At 42.1% G+C, this 13824-nt stretch overlaps 1 protein-coding gene across 1 annotated transcript in view; it reads left to right on the top strand.

The window, feature by feature from the left end:
- Nucleotides 1-5631, top strand: part of LOC148481556 (alcohol dehydrogenase 1-like) — a 29006-nt gene extending 23375 nt beyond the window's left edge. Inside the window, exons 7-9 of the mRNA XM_088453204.1 lie at nt 2086-2221; nt 3238-3376; nt 5261-5631. Coding sequence (XP_088309330.1) covers nt 2086-2221; nt 3238-3376; nt 5261-5285 — 300 coding nt within the window. The 3' untranslated portion in view covers nt 5286-5631. The remainder of the gene's footprint in view (nt 1-2085; nt 2222-3237; nt 3377-5260) is intronic.
- The last annotated feature ends 8193 nt before the right edge of the window (nt 5632-13824 follow it).

The following is a 13824-nucleotide window of genomic DNA, read 5'->3' as shown; positions in this document are numbered from 1 at the left end:
CTACCATACAATACAGTGAGCATCAGTGGCCACCATTCAATATGGAGCACATTAGTGACTGCCACATAATACAGAGAGCATCCAGGACCACTTTACAATACAGAGAGCATCAGTGACTGCCATACAATACAGGGAGCACCATTGACTGTCATACTAATAACATAGTATAAGTGATTACTATACTATACATAGAGTAGTAATTAACCCCCTTCATTATCTTCCTGTTGATCACACCCACCCCCCTAGGAGGGGATAAATAATGCAGCCAACTGCCCTCCTCTGTGCTCACCCCACTCCCAGATGATTTTAAAATACTGGTTCCTAAATCACTCGGGATCACTGGTGTGGCTCTGACTCCTCTGCTGGCACCTCCATCCGCAATCACTTATGGGCATGCGCCCTCCACTAATTAAGCTCCTGCATGACATACTTAGCTTTGAACTCTTTTCCTGTTGCCAAATAAAGCACAATTGTTTTGTGTTCAATCTTTTTTATTGTTTTCCAATATCATATAACGCATAATCAGCTTGAAAGAGTTTTAGACATAACTTGTACATATTCACATCTTTACAACCCACAAATATTATTGCAATTCCTTTTCCTATACATAAATACTATCTCAGGGAACTAAAGAAATGCTATTATCCATCAACATTCCTCTTCCCCTTCTGACATCAGAATATTAATCTCTTATACTCTTTCAAGCCTCATTAACATCCCTAATCACAATACATTCACACCCCAACATTATCGTACAACTTCCTCTATCATTCCTATATTCCACTACCACTTCATAAATGTTTTAATTTTATGAACTAAATACCAGTTGGTAGATTCAAAGAAACTCATTATCTGTTTCTGAGAGGATACATTCAAGGTCTTAATATAGGTGTCCCATTATTTCCTATAAAACCTTTCTACTCCTATTTTCAGATGTGTACATGTGGCCTGTCTCTCTAAATCGATTGTCTGCATTATAGCGGATGTAATCAAAAATGATCTTTCAATCCATTTACTAACTATCACTTTTTAGCTATTGTCACTATTACAGTCAGCACAGGTGCCAAATATTTTTCCATTAACTCTATTCCCCTATGCTTAAAATTTGCGCATATTAAAGCCACCATGTCCAACTTGAGCCTAATCTTAAATATTCTATTTAAAAAAGATATCAATTTATTCCAAAATTTTGTGATTTTTGGACACTGCCAGAAATGATGGTAAAATGATACATTTAAGTTTTGACACTTGGAACATTTCCCTGTTTCTTCTGGAACCATATACTTACGTTGGCCTTGTACCATATAACTCCTATGTATTGTGCGCCAATGTGTTTCTTGTAGCTGTGATGATTGCAAGCTCCTTAACACTTTATCCATATATCCTAATAGACAATTGTTTTGTCACAAATGAAAAAGTATAATATTCCAATGAAAGCAATTATTTCAACTGGTTCACTGTTTAAATTATATATTTTTTTAATGTGAGAGTATTGGTTACACGTTTTATATCTGCTATATTATACAAATATCCATATATATATACAATAGTATGCCAATTTATTGAATCAATTGTTGAATTTGTGTTACTTATGCTGGCCATACACGCTGCAATTATCGGGACGATCTGCCCGATATCGGCGGATCGCCGCGATAATTGTAGCGTGGGGGGGTGACCGAGGGTTAAATATTGCTCGGTCGGGCATGCTGGATTGTCCAGCATGCCCGTCCGATGCGATATTTACCCGGTAACTGTCGGCCGCATCGGGCAGTGTATGCCCAGCGCGGCCGACAGACAGACATTTCCTGTGTTCCTTCCTACGGAAGGAACAGGGAAATGTCTCCACCCCCGGGGGCGGAGCGCAGATGTCGGGCTATACACTGTGAGATTTCTCTCACAGTGTATGCCGCGGACATCTGCGGCTGGCAGCCGTCCAGATAAAATGTCTGTCGGTCTGACAGACATTTTATCTTGCCGTGTATGCCCAGCATAAGTTGTGAGTTGCTGAAAGCTCCAATCCAGACTGATGCTAATAATTTCAAAACATAAGTGTCTGAAAATTGTTACTTTGCTTGTGTTACACAGCTTTCTGCCATATATTCAAGTCATGTTGCCTATGGAACTACAATACTAGTTGGAATTTCAGGAAAAACAAAAACCATCACCTATGACCCAATGATACTGATGACTGGACGCACACTGAAAAGCTCAATCTTTGGAGGTAATGTAATCTATGATCTGCATACAGGTCTCCTATGGTAACAACATTGGCTGCAAGCCATACATAAATACAATACTTACAGCTGTAGATTTTCCTTGCACAGTAAAGTTACAAGGGTCTTATTGTGGCGTACATGTAAAATGCTATGAGATCATAGCAAAACTTGATAGTGTTAGGGGAGATCCAATATGGACCTTCTGCATGGTATTTATGGGTTCTGCAAACATAGTAACATAGTAATGTCACAGATTTTCCAATAACCCACCTGAGCTAATACTCAGGTTTTTCTGCATTGTGAACACAATGCTCCCATTCATATTTAGAGGTCAGGATTCAAATTAGTTGGTTACTAATAAATACCATAGACTATCTTTCAGTGTCAGAGCCCAATAATAGGGCCACAAAAAGACATTGTAAGGCAAGAGTGTCTAATGAATTTGGGGTGGACAAAGACCCCTGTCCTGGGAAAACTAGGACACATGAGCTCTAATGTTATGTAGTTCAATTACTTCACTGAAATGGTTTGACCTGGAAATGGAACATACATTTTGTAATTATTCATATAGGCAGCTGAACATCTAGATATTTAAAGGCCCAATCTGCGATGGATTGGGGAAATTCCCTGTCTTGCAGATGATTGGGGGAAAAATTTCCAAGTTATGGGGTACACTAATCGCCTACTCTGATCAAAAAGTGATTGGAATCGGTAAATCAGGTTGTACAAAATGTTAGTTGTCACAGACCAATCAGGGCTGTAGATTGCTGGTTTATGGTAATGATCAGCCGATTTGCCGACTGGTACCAGTAACATGATGAGCTTTTCATGATTGCCAGATGATGTCCTTAGTGAAATGATCTTTAAATCACTAAAAAATACCTGTAATGTATTGGCACAGATTGGTAGATTAGGGAAAGAAATCACAGAATCTGTGAATCATTCTTTTGTGATTGCTGATGTATTGGGCCCTTTTATACCTGTTCTATGGATGTGTAACTAAATCTGAGGTGATTTTCAGGTCTGAAGAGCAAAGAGTATGTACCAAAGCTGGTTTCAGATTACAATGCAAAAAAGATTGACTTGGACGCACTGGTCACACATAAACTGCCTTTAGATAAAATTAATGAAGGTTTTGATCTTATGCGCACTGGAAAAAGGTATGTATTGTTTCTGTAATATGTCCTGTTGATAAGAGCAATATCCTATATCATATGTATGAGAGGGAACAAAGGCCAGCATTTTCTCATTGGTTTACTCAAACAGTAATGTAAATAAGATTTTGAAATTGCTATTTAAATGCAAGGGAAACAGATTCTTTTCATAATATTTTTTTCTGAATTTTAGCTACAAGCTGTAGGGTCAGGCAGAGTGCAGGACATGATCATTGTACATACAACATTTAGCAGTGGAAAAGGAATGTTTGTGCCTGTCAATACTGTATACAAAGTATCCACATCAGATGTAGCTGTGAGCTCCACCTGGCATCTTTCTCTTTTTGGGGTTGATTCAATTAGGTGCAAATTGGGTCATCTGGAGCACCTAATACAAACTGGCCACCCCAGTGCCATAACTATGGCAGTGCAACCAGTGCCAAGGGCACCGCAGGGCAGGGGGCACTGTTTGGGTCTGTCAATTTTCCTGTTCATTATTATTCTCACTTGTATCTTTCTCTTCTTTTATCCCCGGCATCTCCTGCCCCGTCCCCCCCTATCTCGTCCCTGGCCCTTCCCCTGGCCCTTCCCCATAAGGCCACGGTCCTTTTTCAGGTGCAGAATCTTATGTTGATATTTAAAAACTGGGGTGGTGGAGCGTCAATGCTCTCTCTGGCACAGGGCACCAAAAAGTCTAGTTACGGCTCTGGGCCACCCAAACTACACTTATTATAATCTCACTATGAGCAGCCGTTTGCTTGCTCAGCCTCAGATCAGTAAACAGCTAGGCTTGAAAGTCAATAGCAGTAGGAAGAGATCTAGAAACATATGTCCAAAATCTAGGTGTCAGATACTGTACTGTATAACAGTCTAATCTATATCTGGTGCCACATACATAAAAGTACAGCAAACATTACAGTATCTGTTGCCTAGGCTAGCATACCATAATTACAATAATAATTATTGCTAAAATTAAAAAAAATAGCTAGAAATTAAATTAAACTAAACTGTTAATAAATATGTATGGCGTGTATTGTATATTAGAATACTAAAGATATTATTGAAAAAATAAACTATGACATAATTACAATACACTTAGGGGTATATTTAGTAAAGTGCAGGTTTTTAGAAGCGAGAGATGTTGCCCATAGAAACCAATCAAATTCTACTTATATTTATCTAACACTTTCTAGAAGATAATAACTATAATCTGATTGGTTGCTATAGGCAACAACTCCACTTTTAAAATCCAGCACTTTAGTAAATATACCCCTTATAATTCTGTTAACCATAACTTGTGCTAAGTCTAATATGCCATGCCATAGCTGATGGCTAGTTTAATGTGATTCATATTTAATACATCACACACAAAATATGCAAGAAAATGAATGTTTGAAGAAATGGCTAATGGATGCAGTTGGGGGTAAAGAAAGGGGCATGGTCATAAGTCAGGGAAGAGATGACATTTGGGAGCAAGAGGAGATAAGGTAGCTGAGCAGTATATCAGTGGGTGTAATAGTACTAAGAATTTCATGTTTGATGAAGTAAGAAATTTGTAAGTCTGTGTCTCTAACTATGTTTGTGATACAACAGGCTGAATTTGCTTTGCAGGCTGATTATGTCTGGTTTTATTTAGAAATGTCACAACTTGCAGAACTGGATATAAAAAGTAATATAAATGAAATTAACCAGCTCCTGTAATGTCCTCCAGAGGTATCTAAAGCAAATTTATATCCTGTGCTATAAACTACATTTTGCCCCCAACCTTTGTAAATATTACAATATAGTGTATTTAATAAGTTGTTTATATTAGTATTAGTATTTTTACCTTGTTATGTCAGTATTACAGAACATTTCCTTTCTCATGCTGAAACTTTGTCTTTTTTCCAGCATTCGGACCATTTTGCAATTATAGTTTAGATCCCCAGGGGAAGCTCCTATTTGTATAATTTTCCTTGTGGTGTTTGGAACTGGAGAAACTTAAACTGAATTATTTTTCTACGATTCATACTGCTGATGTACCTTGAATTATTGTATAAATGGTGCTAGCTTTTTATAACTTTTTTGTTTAAATTGAAACCAAAATGTAATCATGGATGACTTCTATGGATTGAGCAGACCTCATGGCTAATGGGCATCTTGGTTTTTCACTGTATGAAAGCTGAAACGTCAGCGCTGCAGATCTTCACCTGAACAAGACGAATGCACTTCTGAAAGTCTGAAATATTATTTGTCATGTAATAAAGAAACCACATAACACATCTTTCCTTTATTGTGAAATTATTTGTGCACAATTGCTAGCAGGAAAACATTGCTATATATAAAGCGTAGTCCTGCCTCTTACACAGGGCAGAATTGCTAAAAGTTGTCAACCCCTGCTCAGCCTCCATTTACCATTAAACGTGACTCTGAATATTATACCAAAGTAACCCACACACAGTGTAACAGAACAGTGTTATGTCTCACTAAGTATACAGTACCAGCAAAAACCCTATTGACTTTTGGTTAGTATACAATACTGCACTTATTTCTTGTTAGCTAGTGTACCACAATGTCCATTGCACCATGGCTAATATACAAAGCAAACCCACTGACTGGTAAGTAACATACAGTACACAACCCATAGGGTAGTGACCAACAGCATACAATGTAGTGCAATGCCAAATGTCAGTGGCTAGTGCATAATATATGGCACATAATGTAGTCATATGGCCATATCCTAAGAAAAATCTCATTCCCTGGTGGCCAGTGTGCAATGTAGAGCCAATTTTCTGGTGATAGATATACAATACATAGTTAAATCCCTAATGGCTAATGTGCAGTATAATGCCTGGTTTATGGTAGCCAAGTGTACAATACACAACATGGTTATTGGTGGCGTGGTGCATATCAATCCCTTGTGACAAAGTGGACAATTAAGTATATACAGTAGAATATGTATATAAAAGTGTATAATACAGACCCATGTCCCTGGTATATAATACATATCTCAGATGCTGTTGCACTAATGTACATTCAGGGGCATAGAGTGGGTGGAGCAGGTGACCCACTCTTGTTGTTAATAGACTGCCGGATGGGAACTAGTGTAGTAGTCCCAGATCAGAAGACTTCCTGCTGGTATTGCCATGTGACCGCTGCAGTCACACTGCACAGAGAGCTTCTGGTGTTCTAGACAGGTTCAACTTCTGACAGCACTCAAGAAGATGTGGGGACTAATCTGGTGGGCAGTGGTGGCATGTTGCTGCATAGGGGGCATTTTGTTGTTGCGCAGAAAGGGGGATTGTTGTTGTTGTGCAGAAGGGGGCATGTTGTTGTGCAGGAGGGGGGCATGTTGGTCAAAAGGAGGGGGACATGTGTGGTGTGCAGTAGGGCGGCATGTTGTTGTGCAGGGCAGGGGGGCTTGTGTGGTGTGCAGGGGAGACATGTTGGTGTGCAGGTTGGGACAGATTGGTGTACAGTGGGGGCATATGTTGGTATGCAGAGAGGTTCATACTGTCGTGCAGGGGTTGGCCTGACTCATGCTGTTGCACAGGGAGGGCATGTTGTTGTGCAGGGGTACATGTGTGGTGTACAGTAGGGGGGCAAGTTGTTGTGCAGGGCAGGGGGACTTGTGTGGTGTGCAGGGGAGACATGTTGGTGCAGGTTGGGGCAGTTTGGTGTACAGTGGGGGGCATATGTTGGTGTGCAGAGGGGGTCATACTATTGTGTAGGGGTAGGCCTGACTCATGCTGTTGCACAGGGACGGAATTTTGTTGTGCTGGGGATAATATATGAATGGGTCATGTTGGTATACAGGGGAAAATGTGTGCAGGAGGGCAGGGTAACTGATAAAGAAATGTATTGCAAAGTGTACATGAAATACATATTATAATTGTGTTTAGTATAATGTAAAGTATATTTAGTCTAAACTGTGTAATGTTAACATGATGTTAGGAAGTACAATTTTATTTGTGCTATTTACACAACTGCCCTTTCCAGTCCTTTTTTTCACTCAGTACACAAAGCCCTTGTAGGTAACCACAATCACAATCCTGTACACACCAACTCATAAATAACCCACAATCACAGCATATATTCATGACTAAAGTTAAAGTGTGCCATTGTCTATCACAGTATATATATATATATATATATGTATATATACATACATATATACAAAAGTAGCAGAGTAGCAGAGTTTGACACTCTCCAAAAAATATCAAACCTGCCCGGGTGCCACATCAAACGAGGAGTTGATATACAGGAATAGTGGAGGGCACTCATCGGGACTTGTACAGCTTGAAGAAATAAACCAGATGGAGCCGGTGTTTCTATCAACGTTTCAGCAAATTAATGCTTTTATCAAGACATGCAAATAATAAAAATGTGCAGTTTAAATATCATGTTACTCATCCAATGTGTCCATCACCTCTACGATCTCCCCAGCCGCTGCTCCTGCTGATGACGTCACCACTAAGGACACAACCTTTTTATTAAGACAACTAAAGATGAGTGAAATTTGGAGCAGAATTTTGGACCACTTGAGTTTCGTGGTACAGACCACTACACAAGTGAAAAGTTCCAGTGTTACAATCTGCAAGTTTAACTTTTGCTTCACCATTCTGATCTGCATTTGTAAATACATATTGTGCAGAATGAATAACACTAGGATGATGATGATCAATTCATTTTAGGGTGGAGCTGGAGTAATGCTGGGAAAACTTAAGACCAAAGTCTGCTGTTAAAACAATTTTTACGATGCAGTTTTGAAAATAAAATAAATTTTTAGGCCTAACCAGGGCCGAAACTAGGATTTTTGTCACCAGGGGCAAGACAGTAATTTGGCGCCCCCCATGTAATTCCCCCTGCAGTAGTGCCCATATTGTAATGCCCCCATAGTAATGCCCATATGTTAATACCCCCATAGTAATGTAGTAATGCCCCTGTAGTGCCCACCATACAGTAATGCCCCTGTAGTGCCCATGCTCCCATATTAATGCCCCTGTAGTGCCCATGCTTTCATAGTAATGCCCCTGTAGTGCCCATGCTCTCATAGTAATGCCCCTGTATTGCCCATGCCCCCATAGTAATATCCCTGTAGTGCCCTTACAGTAATGCCCCTGTAGTGCTCATGCCCCCACAGTAATGCCCCTGTGGTAATGCCCTGTAGTGCCCATGCCCCAATAGTAATGCCCCTGTAGTGCTCATGCCCCATTATTAATGCCCCTTATTGCCTATGCCCCCATAGTAATGCCCCTGTGGTAATGCCCCTGCCCCCATAATAATGCCCCTGTAGTGCAGCTTATTAAAAAAAAAAAATACTTACCTTGAACCCCGCTCCTGCATCCAGCGTCGCGTCCGGTCCGCCGGCTGCTCCTTGGAACTATGGGGGAGATGTCATGACGTCTCCCCCATAGTGCCCGTGGGGAGAGCCGGAAGCTGGAGTTCGGGAGAGAACTCCAGCCTCCGGCTACACCGCGTCGCTGCAGAGAAGGAGCCGGGCGCCCGCTGGTAATAAATATTACCAGCGGACGTCCGGCTTGGAGCCTCTCTGCAGCGCCGGGCTGGAGGTCACTGGCACCAGGTACAGCGGCTCACCCGGTGCACGTGCACCTCCAGCCCCCCCCTAGTTGTGGCCCTGGCCTAACACAGCATGTTTATACATAAGCCAGCCCATTGTCCCACCTAAACCAAATGAGCAAATGAGCTTAGCCCATGATCACTGCAAGACACGATGGGTCTCATTCAGAGCTGCACACAATGCCACTGTTCATTGAGTTTAGCGATTTTTTGCTACTGCAGATGCATTAAAATCCCTAATAACTCCTACAGTGCAGGTGAGTCCAGGTGAGTAGTGTATGTCACGAAGGGAGGGGGAGACGGGGAAGACCATGACCCGACTGAAGAGGAAGTAACAAAGCAGCACCCCCTGTGCTGGCTCTGCACATGCCTATGGGTGCACGGTATCAGAAATGTCTTGGAAAGTGCTGGGCATTACTAGGACATGGCTTAATTAGATGCACATAGATGGTCAGTCTTATGGGTGTGTTATGTGAAGGACATTCTTGTCCATAGTCACTTCATATCAGACTCAATCATTAGACAACCTACTGTACTCAAAGTTTTTCTAAGCTGTGTCCACTGCAAGTCGTGCCAAAATACAGTCAGGTGAGCAACTAGGGGGGGCAAAGGGGGCATGTGACACGGGTACCGGACTTGAGGGGGTGCCAGAGAGAGGCTGCCGGGAGGCTAGGTTGCTGCTCTTGTGAGTTTGGAGACACATCCTCTCCTTGAGAGGCAGTGAGATACTGTCAGTCTAATGTGGTGCCGGTCGCAAGCCAATCAGTACTCGTGGTCCGGCAGCCAATCAGCAGAGGCTACCGGTCCGTGAGCTCCAATTGGTTCATGAGCGGTGCCACATTACAATGACGGCAGTACGGACAGTTCCAAAGCATGTGGCAGCCCCATCCAGTGCCAGCCCGAGCTCACCCACTGCAAGGCCCTGGCAGGTAAGGAAGGGAGATGGTGGCCTTACTGTGGCTTAATTTAAAAGAGGCCTTACTGTGGCATAATGTGTAAGGAACCTTACTGTGGCATATTGTAAAGGGGGCCTTACTGTGGTATAATGTATGTGGGGCATTACTGTGGCATAAATGTATAAGGGGCATTACTGTGACATAATGTTTAAGGGGCATTACTGTGGCTTAATGTATAAGGGGCATTTATGTGGCATAATATGTTGTAAGGGGCATTACTGTGGCATAATGTATTGTAAGGGGCATTACTGTGCATAATGTGTTATAAAGATCATTAATGTGTGGCATAATGTGTTATAAGGGGCATTACTGTATTGCCCCAGATGACAAAAATCACTGATACAGTACAATGAAAACTGAAGAATTTGAGGACAGCTTTAATCATACCTTCAAACGGGTTCTCAAGACCCACTACTTCATCAAGACCTTCCAGCTCTCATCCTAACCCACTTCATGCTCTTTCCTCACTATCTTCCCCTTCTGTGTCATGCCTGTCTGTCTGCCCCTCCCCTTTAGAATGTAAGCTCTCACGAGCAGGGACCTCTTTTGTCATGTGATTCTCTTTACATTTTCTTCTACTCTTTACTCCCCATAAGGGCACCTAACACGTGACTGCCAACTCCCTGCTGCTTACTGTGAGTGCTTTAATCGCTATTGCAGCAATGTACATAAATCTTGTCCTGCACTGTAATGTACTGTAAGTTACTTGTTTCTTGTTCACTTAGTAGTTTTATGTACTATGTAAGGCACTGCGGAACACTTGTGGCGCCATATAAATAAAGGATAATAATAATAATACTAAATTTTATCTCTTAGGAAGTCATATACTGCCTCATATGTCCATGTGACCTTAGATACATTGGAATGACCAGCAGACTTCTCATGCAATGACTGCTTGTACATATACAGTAGGTACCAGAAGAAATGGAGAAGCTCATCAGAAAAAATTTTGAAGCTCCTACAACAGTGTCAAAACATTTTTTACCATCAAAGTAAACCCCATTGCCTCAAGGCATTTGTGATGTCTACCCATGCAGCACATATTGGGCCTGATTCAGAGCCGCTCGTAAGCGGCCGCTCGTTCGCTCCGAGCGATGTTTGCCCAACTGCGCATGCGTACAGATCGTTATACGCATGCGCGAACCAGTCAGTGCGGCCGAAATTCATGTGCTCGCAAAATAGCGAATGCCTGATAATTTGAGTGACAGGATGAGGCGTATGTGGGTGGTAACAGGGGAAGGTGCTTGAAAACGGGGAGTGGAGATCCGATCGCAGGCGTGCTTAAAGGTCAAAAAGGAGCGTTTTATGGGTGTGCATAATTAAAACAGCAGCGTCATTGACCACGTCACTGGGTTATTTTTTAGCCAGAACTGCTCGTAAAATTGTGGTAGCAAAAACCAACCACAAGAATAGCGAGCAGCTCATACCCTGTTCGATGTACTCGATTAATCTAATAAATAGCGGACATGACGTAGGATGCGAGCGGCCAGGGGGCGTAGTTTCCCAAAAAATGACCGCAAGTTTTGTTCGCTCGTTCAGACCTAGAGGCGTGAACAGACCGCAAACAGCGAACGGTTCATTTGAATAGCCACCCCTATTTTCTGGACGAGCGAGCGCAAATAGCGACCGGCTCTGAATCAGGCCCATTGTTTTTGCTGACACACTGGTGTACTTACAAACTATACAAACACACTACTTTACTGCACTTTGCTGTGCATGAAAATCAATATGCTGCATTGCATGTATGCAACATTGTATCTACTTAGAGCAAGGGTGGGCAATTAGCGGCTCACCCCTAACTTAAGGTGACTACACACTTACCAATCTGCACATGATCCGACATCGTGTACGATTTCCCTTGAAACTCCTCCCCGGCAGTCCTGCACAAGATTTGGTCCATCTTCAAACGATCTATCCTGCATGAATAAGTTTTTTCCAGTGCATTGTTTCCCAGATTGCCAGATCTGCCCTACAGCACGGCAGATCTGATGATGCGATGTGCGACCAGCGGGGACGCGCAACGCATCGTGATCGTGAGTGTGGACTCACGATTTGGGCATTTTTTATACGATCTGTTGTTCCGGTGATTGTGTAAAAAATTGGTAAGTGTGTAGGCACCTTTAGAGTCTGGAGTCCTGATACTGTTGCAAGACTGAGTTATACTGTTACTAACACCTTATTGTATGAATAAAAATGTCAGTCAACCGTTTGCTATATGAAATGTACCAGTATCTGTACGAACTAAGGGCCTGATTCATAGCGCTCGCAAGCGGGTCGATGGCCGGGTAGTGCGCACACGAGCCCCGTTGCGAGTGAATTTTCACTCGCTGCGGGACTCACTACAAGACGGGGCGGCTGTCGATTGTGATTGACAGCTCGTCCCGTTTTGTAGGCGCGAAGAGGGGGTGCCTGGAAAAACAGAGGCGTTCCTGAAGGAACTCCTGCCGTTTGTGGGCGGCCCTACTGACATCAGCCGTGATGTCAGTAGTGAGCTTCCTGCTCTTTTAGAGCAGGAAGCTCACTGGGGCTTGTGGTGGACGAGACCCTACCACAAGGGTCTCGTCTCAAGCCCGATGGTCGCGACCATCGCGACCATCACCTAGCCGCCCGCTAAAGCTGTGGGAGGTCACCCACAGCTTAGCGAGCGACCTGGAGGCCATCCAAAAAAATTAAAAAAACAGGTTGCCCTGATTCAGAGCGAGCACTCACAAAGAACGTCCGGCTCTGAATCAGGGCCTTAAGTCACTAACTGATCTGATTTGACACTTATATGATTTATTACTGTTACCACATTTTGTCCATACATTAAATTAAATGCCACAAATGTATTATCTACATTTAAGTTTAGATCTTATACTCTAGGAATTACATCCTATTTATTTAAATTGAATAGGGGCTCTCATACTGTAATTAATTAAACATGTAACTGGGCTGCACTAGTACTAAAATTGTTAGGGTTCTATCCCCCTCGCTCTTTAACAAGACTGAGTACATGTCTGGGCATTACCCTACATATTGTATGTTCTAAAAGATATCTAGACAATATATCTTCTTTAGGGGTTGAACAATCCAAATAACTGCAGTGTTATGTGAAAAACCTTTCCACATCTAAAGGTTAATACTTTAAACCACTTATATACTGTATCCTAGAGTAATCTAGGATTCTAATGTTCATGGCAAACCACTTGGTGCAGTGGTAATCACTCTATTATTTACTTGTTATGATAAATAACATGCAGAGTCCATTCAGAAAGCTTGTGAAAAATAATTTATTTTTAGATATTTTAATATATGTGCTAAGTTTAAATTTATAGTATTGTCTGTGCCAACAGATTTTTTATGTGATAATATTAACATCAATTACAGCATGTACAGACTCTCATAGCGATCGTCTCAGTACCTGCTCTTTCATACACATGGATGTACACTAGGAGAGAGGTAGACTCAGAGCAAATTTGAGGAAAACACTGTACAGAAAGGGTAGTGGATAAGTGGAATAGCCTCCCATCAGAGGTGGTTGAAGCTAAGACGGTGGAACAATTTAAACACTCTTGGGATAGACATAAGAATATCCTTAAGAGAGATGTAAGGAGCAAACAGGGTTGAAGTTGCCAAAAGGATAAATGAAAAGAGACAGACCAGATGGGCCAAGTGGTTCTTATCTGCCGTCAGATTCTATGTTTCTATATTTAAGGGATTTGTACTGAAGTTGCAGATGGCCAACCATTAAAAGACGCAGGTATAGCTGCACCTATATCCACCTCTGAATCAGGCCACATGTTAATACAGTTAAACGCAGTGAAAATACCCTTTTTAGTTCCAAAGCAAGTGATGTGTTAGATCTTTGACTGGAGACACTGGGCCTGATTCACTACCAATCACAACTGTGCTTACGCATGCAATCAGACGATTGTTGCTTTTTATATCATTGCGCGTGCG

Source organism: Taudactylus pleione, unplaced genomic scaffold (assembly GCF_031769625.1).
Source record: "Taudactylus pleione unplaced genomic scaffold, aTauple2 ptg000573l, whole genome shotgun sequence".
NCBI classification, from domain to species: domain Eukaryota; kingdom Metazoa; phylum Chordata; class Amphibia; order Anura; family Myobatrachidae; genus Taudactylus; species Taudactylus pleione.
The sequence above is the reverse complement of the archived record's forward strand: the minus strand, read 5'-3'. Positions and strand labels throughout refer to the sequence as shown.